General features: G+C 38.6%; 1 protein-coding gene across 1 annotated transcript in view; it reads right to left on the bottom strand.

Annotated features, from left to right (window-relative positions):
* Positions 1-10030, bottom strand: part of LOC146467382 (short transient receptor potential channel 5-like) — a 61389-nt gene extending 51359 nt beyond the window's left edge. Inside the window, exons 1-3 of the mRNA XM_085126045.1 lie at positions 9397-10030; positions 6240-6313; positions 5224-5269 (exon numbers count right to left, since the gene is read on the bottom strand). Of these exons, the coding sequence (XP_084982171.1) occupies positions 5224-5269; positions 6240-6313; positions 9397-9494 (218 nt within the window). The 5' untranslated portion in view covers positions 9495-10030. The remainder of the gene's footprint in view (positions 1-5223; positions 5270-6239; positions 6314-9396) is intronic.
* Between the last annotated feature and the right edge of the window lie 1747 nt (positions 10031-11777).

Here is an 11777-nt window from a genome sequence, read left to right as displayed (position 1 = left end):
AGGGGTGAACACAGGTCTGTCTGAATAAAATTTTCAATTAAGAAAGCTTATTGTCTAATTATCTGGACGTCTTGATTCGCAGAATTTCTTCACCACGCGATCTTATGAAAACCATGGGAGAGCCAAACCATATCTATCTATTACCGTTCCTGTGTACACAAACCCAAAACCTCTAGCGCATTAACCAACAAACTCAGTTCTAACCACTGAAGTCCTCCTTTTGTCACAATTTTGGCAATTTTATTTTGACTAGAGTTCCTCAGTTATCCCTCTGCATTTTATACAGCATTGTTTCTTTATTGCAATATTCTACAAGTTAGAATAAACCACTTGCCACATGCAGTCATAGACTGCCTTTTACTGCTGCTGTTGTTGTTGTTATAATAGTAATATTTGTGTTTTTTAGAAGTTGTGAAATTAAATAATCTTAGTCAAATTGTAGCCATCTTTCGCGGTAAAACTCCTTGCCAGCAATTAATTTTGGCAGCCTTGAATGACTGACAAAACTATTGCCCAGGGCTTAAAGACTGATGACCCACCCCCTCTCTGCTCCAGCTCACCCCCTCCCATACTTTTTGACCAGTCCTTTACCGCTGCTTCTTTTTTGTTCTCCCCATATTTTGACGACATTTTACATGTGAACAGACGCACAGAAAAATGGAGTCGTCTTGTCAAGTAGAAGCAAGCGGAGACATTAATCCTGGATTGAGATCTAGAAATTATTGGAAGGCCTGGTGGACCCAGGAACCCTCAAAATTAAAGCTTAGCCCGAGATCACACTATCACGAAAAGAGGGCGAATGAGCTTTATCCACGCTTATCCAAGTTAGCTCAGCAGCCACAAGAGAGTCTGCAAAGTTTCGTAATCAGAGCTCTATACATTTAACGAAAGATGGCCTCTTCCCGTTAAAGAGGAGGACAATCAATTCAAGTACGAATCTCAAAGACTTCCCCTTGGAAAATTGCATGGGACTGTCCTTGTCACTGGGATCAATGTCGTTCTTTAACAATAGGCTGATTTAGCAAGAGGACGGGAACGTCAGTTGACAACGGCGCGCGCATGAAGAATGCCCATATATAGTCGAAATATGCTCGCGTCCAGACTTTTCCGCGCGCTCTCGCGTCCTCAAATGACGTTCCCGTCCTGTTGCTAAATCAGCCTCATTATTCCATGAGCGCGCGTTGGATATGAGATGGTAAATAGCCAACGAGGCGCGAAGCGCCGAGTTGGCTATAACTAATCTCATATCCAACAAGCGCGAATGGAATAATTGTTTTATTAAATTCTCCACGTTTGGATATTGCTGTTGAAGTTTACTGAATTTTTATATTTTATAAAGGAAAAATTTCTTTCAAATTAAAAGGAACGGATGTTGAGGCAGCTTCCGACCAAAGCGCGCGAAATGTAATGATCACATGACACGCGCAGCTCTTTGCAAACGGAGTTGAATGAAAAATCGAAAGCCAAGAAAATCGGACACAGTCGGACATCTAAAATTCAAGAAACGTTTAAATGTACGAATTATAACCTTTCTGAGATTAGCATTCAAGTGCTTTTGAAGTTCCAGCTCATCGAGAAGCGTAATAGTTGTGCACATTTGAGCAAATGTTCTACTGTGTGGTGCCGAGCGGAGGAAGAGATCAGGGCAAGGACGGCCTTTTTCATGCTGAACTGAATTCCTCGCGGACGATTTAAAACACTTCAGGCAAGTCCAAGTGTATGAGGTACAACCTCACTGAGACAACCATTCAGAGCAAGTTTTTAAACTTCAAGCTTATTTGAGAAGCGTAACAGCTGTGCACATTTGTGCAAATGTTTTGCTGAGTGGCGCCGAGCGACGGAAACGAACATTAATATGGCCACCGCTCGTACGGATTTCATAGATGAACTTTTCCTGAAGTCCTCGTAAATGCGTAAAAAACATAAAGGCAAGCATAAAGCTCTTCCTGAGAAATTTCTTCGATTGGTTTTAACCTCTTACCGCCAGGATTTGCAAGCCATCCTGAAATTTTTGAAGCTTACCGGTTGTTATTGTTGTTGTTAATGTGTGATCTAAAAAATCGTAAAATCTTGCAATTTTGAAGATTTTAAAGGAAACTTCAGAGATACGTACCATTAAATGGTGTCATACCAAACTTTGTGGCTTTTATTGTTGTTATATTGAGATGGCATTGTTTGGTATTTCTTTCTTTTCTTTTTTTCTACATCTTTCCGAAGAAACTTTCGCTTCCCGCCGAAAAAAAATTTAGCTTAGCGACACCTGGGGCATTCGTTTTCCAAATAAGGTCAAACTACGGTATATGAGCTGATAACCGAGATTTAGTGAACCAATCAGAACGCTAGAAATGCAATATCCGAGGCTGAGAATTTAATAATAAGAGTTATCATATAACCCTGAAGCCTTTAACCCAATAAAGTTGTTTAAAAAAAATCAAAGCTGGTGCAGGGATTGTACACAGTAGATGCAGGTCTTCAAGATGAGTCAATCCAAAACAGGTTTAGGTCTTTCCTTCAACCTTCCGTTGTCCACTTTTGGCAATTTTAAAGTATAACTGAACAGTTTCAACCTGCCCAAACTTACGATTTTTGCGACGGGAGGAAAATCACTTCACTAATAGAATACAGGGATTTTTTTTACAACCCCTGACTGAAATGAATATGGAGTAATGTTCTAAATATAATAGTACGATTTCCATATCGAACGTTTAAATTGGTTTGGAAATAATGGTAATTTCTGTCTGGTTACGTGACCATAATGGATTTCTTTTAAAATGTATGAACAACTTCTTTTTATACTAAACTTTACAAACTGACATCAACGGAAAGCTTAAAATGTACTATTGTTTAGCGTAGTTGACAAACATTAAGCAACGCAAAAGTACGTTGGAGTTCTGGCCGCCATGTTGGAAGGGAAATTCGTTTCCCCCAACGAGGAGGCCGCACTAAATCGTTACAGTTTTGTTGAAATCCCAAAAAGCTCTACCTTTGATGTTTTGCATTAAGATGTGGGATCTACAGTAAATTTTGATGAGCTCGTTGTCTTCCTATTGTCAATTGCATTCCAACATTTTTTTGCGGGGGGGGGGGGGGGGGAAGGAGTCATGTGACTTCTTATTGCAAGAGGCCTATTCCTTCTGTATATTGCCCTCCCATGTATAAGTGCACATAAATTTATTACGTTCTCAGAGGTTACTGTCAAAAATATTTCTTCCAGAGGGCTCACTTGCAAAATGAAAAGAAAAAAAATTCAAAAGGTATAGTATTAAGAGCGGCTGCCTGTAAGAATCGAGAGCTGCATTTCAGTGACCACTTAGTCGAATTTCTTATATTTTGCCTGAAGATACCTTTGGATTACTATTTTCGAAAAACATATTTTAAAGTTCCAAGGTATTTTATTTTCCAAGGTATTTTATTTATAATGCCTGGTCAGGATCACGTGCGCGTTATCCACATCAGCGAAGTGAGTATCGAGTTACAGACGTTTTGTCACACTGGCTTATTGATTTGAGCTGTCGCTGCTAAAAACGAACACTCAAAACAACACGGCAGGAACAAAGTCACACGTTTTTCTCCATTTTACTGATCGACTGCTTCATTTAAGAAGATAAAGGAGCTGTAAAGTTTGATTTGCACTACTTTTTCCTGCGACATCGAAATGGTATGCAAATTTGTTGCACATGTTTCGTAGGCTAATTGACCGGAATAAATATATTATTTTAGAGAAGAATAGGAAAAAAATCTAGGATGGAAAAACATAGAATGGCTGTCTTCAGTCAGTCTGATTAGTTTTAGGGCCCAGTATGTGATGTTTGGAAACATTCACGGGCTCCAGATGTCAAGTGTTGTGAATCGGTTCTGATCTCATAATTCGTGACGTGAATTGCGAGCCGTAAGTATCGCACGCATATTCGATCTTCCTTGAGTGGGAAAGAGTTTGAATCAGAGCTTGAAACTTGGAAAAAATAAAGTTCTTTTCTTCTTCTTTCGAGATATGAGATTTAATTTAAAGAAAATTACATACCAGAAACACTTTTATTTTAATGAAAATATGCATTAGTTTCAAGGCCATTTTGAGTAGCGTGCACAAGTCTGCATACTTTAGAAAGCAGCCAGCGAGTTTGGAATGTTTATTGTATTAATTTTCTTGGGAGATGGTTGGTCTAGGTTTTTGTAAAGTTTCAGGTTCATTGGGTAATTTTACACCATGAATGGGGCTTGGTCCTTTGACCTAAATATTCGCAGTTTTCATCGGCCCGTGACCGCACCTAGACCGCATTTCAAACTCTTGCAATTTTCTCTAAAAATAAAATACCTTGGAACTTTAAAATATGATTTTCGAAAATAAAATAGTTAATCCAAGGATATCTTCAGACGAAATATCACAAATTCTACCGAGTGGTCGCTGAAATGCAGTTCTCGATTCTTACAGGCAGCCGTTCTTAACTTTTATACCCACGCTAGATCACTTGGTAATGTTACCGACAAGAAAGTCCAGCGCATGAGTAGAATTGTTTCCAGTTTTCTACATACCTCCTTCCTCATGATCAAAACCATTGTTATCCAAGACGAGTCTGCAAGGCACAAATAAACGAGTATTGACCTTTATGACAATCAGTCTGACCGTTTAACGACAAAATTAGGACAGCAGATGAAGAAAGGCAAACACCCTGGGCGTGGAAAAACATTCAATAGAAACTCTTCGTCAAGCATTTAGAGAAACGTTTAAACAACTCGCAGAACAGCTCAAAGTTGACACATTTCATGCCCAGTCTTCAAAAAGTTTTGATTGGCTGAAATTACACCCAGTATGGTAATAATCTATCCATGAGAAAATGATACCTCTGTTATAAAGGAGAAAAATTATGTAAAAATCCAGCTGACTTCTTGTGTTCCAACTTTCCAAACAATTTAATTTGTACTTTTCACGTGAGACTGACAAAAACGTACCGAGGATCTTTCAAAGTTTTTGCTTATCGTTGTAATGACAATATCGTTTTCGCCAAAATATCAATCCTGACAACTCCATCCAAAACCAATAACTGGTGTAAAATTCACATTTATTCGTTTCGGAGAAGACCATCTATTAGCCGGTTGAAAAAGTGAAGTATGGTCTCTCAAAAACTGTATCAAAACAGCTAAGAAGTTAAGAAGTTCCAGGTAACAAGTTCCGACCTGGCCCCTTTTTACCGGAGCATTCTGAGTTACAAATAATCCCCCACTTACTCGTTATTTTGTCCAGTTGATGTTTCTTTTGAGCAGCCAGAGGATTCTGGTAAGCAAAATAAAACACCGGATAATTGAATTCAGGCTTTAAAAGTTTTACTTCACTTGTTACTTGAAGTAGTGGAAGCTTACCTAAGCAAACAGCGAACTCTCCATCCACCCCTCCATCCACCAGCCATTAGTCAGTCGTTTTTTCAATCAATCAATCAATCAATCAATCAATCAATCAATCAATCAATCAATCAATTAATCAATCGACAATTCAACTAGTTTTGATTATAATTCAAGAACTAAATCATCGAGGTTTTACTAAATGTCGAAATTATTTCGCGTTTCGTTTTGGTTTTCCCTTGCTACGTTTCGTGCTTTGCTGACTTCGTGACGTGTTCCCACGCTTTACGTCTGTTACCTGTATTTGCTTTGGATTCTCATTGATTCTCTGTTCTCTTTGCGTCTGTGGTGATTGATTAGAGAAATTACTTTGGTCTTTGGTTTCACGATACTCAATAGGCCATTTTACAGTTGCTTACTCAGTGACCGGGCCTTTCAATGGTAGCGAGGCTGCCGGTGACCTTGTATTGATACAGACCTCACTGTTTTTATCATGTAAATTGCGTTGTTGTGATGCAAACTAGCCTGCATTTGCATAAGAAAAGTAAAGAGATTTGTATCAAAACAAGGTCACCGGCAGCCTCGCTTCCAGACATAAGCAAGGTAACACAGCAACAACTGTAAAATGGTCTATTGGAACGAAAAATAAAAAATGAAGTAAATCACTTTATTTTTAAAAGTGTCAATGTATATTGCAGAGTACTAACTGGGACAATCCAGATAGCATTGCAATTTGGAACTAATCAGTTGGCTTTTGAGGATACCGGAAAAGAAAAACAAAGGAGAAGAGGAGGAGAACCAACAATAAACTCATTTTATATTCTACTGTCGTAATTGCATTTGTTATTTCGTTTTCTTTTTTCTTCCCTTCCCCTCTCTAGGTTTTAGACCGTATTTTCTCATACCACTGTCTTGATCATCTTCCGTTAATTCTGTTGGCTCTATTGACACTGCCACTTGGTCATCTGCCATCATGTCACTACAAAAAGAAAACAACAAAAACTATTGGCAAACAACAACAACAACAATATCCAAAGAATCCCTATGGACTTTTCACCCAATTTACTTGTGTTCAAGTATTCGACTCAACACCCTCAGTTGAACAATCAGGCCCACCCAACATAGTTACGTGACTAAACATATATACGAATCGTCTAACGAAGAGTGTGACTGCTTCACACAATATTTAACGAAAATTCTGTGCGCGTTACGATTGGCCGTTGCCATCATCTGATCTATCAAAGGAGTGGTACGTAGATGACGTCATTACGTGGAAGGAACATCAGTTGCACACTCTCCTAAGTACTCTACTATTAGTGCTAGGATCTTTCTAGCGATAGGATCTTCCTGGCTGAGAGATAGGAAGATCCGGCTAGCGGAAGGAAGGTCCTAGTATAAGGAACAAAACAAACAAACATTGCCGAGGCCGGGCGTTCAGCCGCTGAAGGCCGACGACTTGGTAACCACTCCGACCGAAAATTATGCAAATTGCAAGCCTCCCGACTTATTTTAAACGTCTTTGGAACACAAATTTCATTTCTTGACAGCACAGCCACCTAAGAAGCTCAAAGTACTTTTAGAATGTTTTGCTGTGATAAAAGACCTTTGGACAGAAATGAGAAGTTTTCTAGCGATTTTAACAAAAAAAGCGGCAATAACTAAAATCAGCCCATAAAAAAATGATTCATTATTTACTTGAAAACGCTCTTACAGATTTTTTTCTAATTTCGCGCACAAGTTGTCTAGGTTGAGTAGTTTAACTCCTGAAAGTTTCGTTGTAAAGTGTCTGACTAGATTTTGAGATAATCGACGTTATTAAAATGATACGCTTTGCTTCCCTGTTGCTATGGTGACAGCTGTTACTTGGAAACCAACAAAAAACACAAAATTTGATCATAGATTGCAAAAGTGGCGTAGTAGGATGGAAATTGAGGCAGGGCTTCCATGCAAAATATTGATTTGAAAAGATCCACTTCAGCGCCAGAAAAACTGTTGCAAGCCGCCTTATAGACACTGAATCATGTCGAATGGTATGGTTCAGAAAAAGGTTAAAAGCAACTCGAAACCTCTGCCGTTCTCTTGTTGAATATTGTACGAATATATCATGCAGCAATTTTGAGTGTTATAGTGTGAAAAACTACGAGGTGACACGGTTTAAATATCAGTGTGACCGTGAAATAGCCAATCATGTCTATGTCAACATAGGAGTAAAGAGATTAAGAGTTCACGGTGTGTGAGCTCAACGAGAAATTAAACAATCAGTGGAAAACACTCTTGCCTGCCAATTATATTTTACAAAACTCGCGACACAAAATCAGACAGACAAAAGAAAACAAAACAAAACAATAGCCGGAATTGGTATCCAGGGGCTAACGGTCCAATTTGTATTTTAGTCGTTTTGCCAAATAACCATAATTATCACACGAACAATACGCATATTCAAAACAATGTTACGATTAATAGCCAAACCACACCTCATTTGCATCTAGAGTCGACGCCTGTGAATGAGTGCGTTTTGTTGTGGTGGTTACCACTAAGAATGTTTTACTTTAATCTGCGAAAAAAGAGCCGTTGTCTGACTGTTTAAAAAGTTTAACAAACGTTGCGCAACAACGAGTGTGTGAGTGTTTTGTAATGGACAAAGAAAACCATTCCTTATGAAGATTAATATGCTCAGTGAAGTTTTGAACTGTCTAGACCTACAGCAGAGTGGGGCAAAATCTCACAGCTGTCATGAATTGTCTAGAGTAAACAAAAGAAGACTATGGAATTGTTTCACAGTCGTGATTAACAACAATGTCGTCACCATCGTAATGTTTAAAAATGAAGCAGCATGAAGGGTGGAATGGTTGAGTGAGTTTAACTAACTCACCGATCATTAATCCTGGGATAAAACTCATTACAAGATCTAGTGGGCAACATGAGAGGACAACGGCAAGAGACTTTTAATGTTTAATTTCTGCCCGCAGGGCGAATAAGCTTTACCCATCAAAATTCAGAAAAATGCTTCTCCTTCTGCCAAGGTTAAGTCACAATTGCATGACTATGAAAGTTTTTTTTGTTTTTTTCCGTGTCCCTGTGTAATCAAGTTCCCGTGTCTGTTATCAACAATAATAACTGAAGAAGTGTTCTTTGGCCAGTGGCATCGCAGTCAGTATAATAACGCACCTCAAACTGAAACACAACCACCTTGATTGAAATATTATATTGCAGATATTAAATAACAAATCTCCGTAGTATGAACTCATAAGGCAGGGATGAATTACCCTTAGCTGGTTATCAGTGGATAAAATGGGAGCCCATGTTTCTGAGTTTAAGACTCTAGCTCTTATACCGACTCGTGTCCCTGTGTAATCAAGTTCCCGTGTCTGTTATCAATAATAATAACTGAAGAAGTGTTCTTTGGCCAGTGGCATCGCAGTCAGTATAATAACGCACCTCAAACTGAAACACAGCCACCTTGATTGAAATATTATATTGCAGATATTAAATAACAATATCTCCGTAGTATGAACTCATAAGGGAGGGATGAAATACTCTTAGATGGTTATCAGTGGATAAAATGGGAGCCCATGTTTGCCGTGTTTCTGAGTTTAAGACTCGAGCTCTCATAAGTGAAATAACTGTACAAAAGTAACTGTTGCCATGGTAAGAGCAAGTACAGAGCTATACTCACTTTTGACATCATCATGTATTTCGTATGTCTTTTAGTTTATGTATTTTTTCTTTTGTAAGGGCCCCTGTTGATAGCAGTTGCTCTAGCTCCTGAAAGGGTTACCCTGTTTACATAAAGGTGTCATATCTATAGGAAAATTCACAATCACATTATCTACAATGTAGCTCACACTAAATAACACAACTATCTACTAGAGCAATAAATAATATCTCGACCTTCAATTAATCGACAAAAAGAAGGAAAGGCCAACGGCAAATAAGCAAAAAGATGACTTTGTTTAAAGAGACACAAGTGAAATCCTAACATTGCAGTTGTTATTATGCACTTCAAAACTGAATCAGACCGAATTGAATGACTTAGAATATAAGGCAAAGTAACTAACTGACCTATTATTAATGACCTGCGGCGAAACTTTGGCACCAGCTGTATGAAATGCAAGAAGCTCGCGCTTTGCTCGATTTCCGTCAGGCTTACGCAATGCCATTCAAGTCCACTGTCACTTTCACTTTTTCCGCCTCCAACATAGGTGCCTTTTATGGATATTTAGCATGAGTTCAAGAAGCCAAGAAAAGTTCCCGTTATTTACAACTCGCGCTCCATCTTTCCAATCTCTTTTCAATCGTTTCGTCTCGGTCTATTATTCTAAAGAACCGTTGCAAGACACGAAACAACTGGAATTAACGGCCCAAGATCATAGTTTGTACAAGGGAATTGGTTGTGAAGCTCGGCAGAGTTTAAAGGTAGGAACAGTAGCGTGGTTTCGGATGATGACAATAGCCAATCACGCTACTCTGAGTATGCACGATACCGGAAGATGGTATAAATGTCAAGTTTCTGCTCGCGGGGCAAATTAGCTTTTCTAGTTCCGCTTGCATAATTGGAATAGCTTCGTGGGATCCCGCACGCGTTCAAGACAAATGAACTTTATTTTCACTCTCATTTTGTCTGCTTTCAACAGCCAAGGCGAGTAACTGGAACGATCATGGAAAGATTCCATAGCAAGGTTTAAGGCCAAAGAAACTAAGCATTCAAGTGTAAAATAAATCTACCATTCAAAGACCTTTCTTGTATAAAATTTGCACTTGTCAAAAGGTAACAAAACTATGTAAATGCTATGTAAATAATATATGTAAATATATACTTTAAACTCACCCGTCCTTAGAAGCACAGTATCCTGAAAATATGCTCCCATCTTGATTCATAACCAGCGACCGGCACGATATACTTTTTACCCATCCTGAATCTTCGATTTTTCAGTAGGTTTGACAAACTTGACAATTGAACAACTTTTCGCCTCTATTGGATGAAAGAGAAGCTTATCTACGTGGCCATCAACATGACAAACGATAGCCCTCCAAGCTCTTAAAAGCTCGCAGTGACTTTTCATTGTAACCTTCTTGTTTCACTAAAGAAACAAACAGTTCCACAAAAGGGAATTTAGGAGCTTCTGAAAAGTTATTCGGGATCGGATGAGTGGTAAAGGTGAAGGAAATGCGATGTTGTGTTTTAAGCCTGGTATTAATAAATAAAAGATCTATTTTTCAGGCATACTCAGAAAAAGAAAACCCGAGTTCTCCCAACAGCTTGTCGAACCAATGACCTTCTGATTACCCACCCCATTATTAAATAGAAGAAAAAGATCCTCGCAGTTATTTATGCAACTTTGGCAATTCTGAAAAGAAAGCCTGACAAAAAGTCAGGCTTGAACAGGATTCGAACCCATTACCTCTGTAATGCCGGTGAAGTGCTCTACCAACTGAGCTATCAAAGCTATCATATTGTGAGTTTGTAATATACCAGTGAAGGATGAATAAATTAATATGAATATATGAAACATACATTTGAACTGCGGGTAAAAGATTAAAAAGAAGAAAGATCCTTGCAGTTATTTACGCAACTTTAGCAGTTGCGAAAAGAAAGCCCTAAAGAAATCTTCCCAGCTTTTAGATCATTCCTATTTTTTCTCCCTACGTTCATCCTTGTATATTCTGATAACACAGTGACCTAATAAAATGGCTGCACTTTCTTTAGATATATAGTACACAATGTGTAATTTGCATTCTAATCATGCATAATATTAATATTATAGGTTTAGTACATTGTTGTTTTCAGGACTCCCATTGATAACAGAGAGCTTTTTGCATCTGAATGGGCTACCCTGAGCGTTATAAATCAATAAAGGTTCTTCTTCTTCTTCTTCTTCTTCATTGCATACTTGAATGCCCTGACATATAGAAAAGTTTGTGCGTTTACAGCAATTCACGTAAGAGAACTCTTACTCTGGGCAGCAGTATGTTAATTAAATGAACCATACATTAGGCCTATGTGGCCCATAACGGCACAAATTAACCTGGTTTCTACAGCATGAAGAAATTAATTGTACTGCTATTCACCCCTGGATAGTATGCTAGTGCAGTGCACGGCTACACATACATGTACCACCAGACTATTGTCATCAGTACTCATATATACACCTGTGTAGAGTTAGATAACATGGTGAACGCTTTTCATCTAAGGAAACGATGCAGCAATCCAAACATTATGCTATCGTCAAACCACTTCCCCACAAACAGTCCAGGTGACTTTTGTTTTTGGTTAGGAATAAAACAAATTTTGTACTGCAGTCTTTGTCATAAAAGTAAAAGAAGAACTTATCAAACAATGATTTTACCCCCGTAAGAGCCTGTGAGCAAGCTCTCTTTGGTAGGGTGGGGAGAAGGGGGGACGGGGAGGAGGGAAGAGAGCTTGGACGACAACTAGGAAGTTT

This window comes from Pavona decussata, unplaced genomic scaffold (assembly GCF_977016875.1).
Source record: "Pavona decussata unplaced genomic scaffold, jaPavDecu1.1 SCAFFOLD_137, whole genome shotgun sequence".
Taxonomy (NCBI): domain Eukaryota; kingdom Metazoa; phylum Cnidaria; class Anthozoa; order Scleractinia; family Agariciidae; genus Pavona; species Pavona decussata.
Note: the sequence above shows the minus strand (reverse complement) of the source record. Positions and strands in the feature narration are given on the sequence as shown.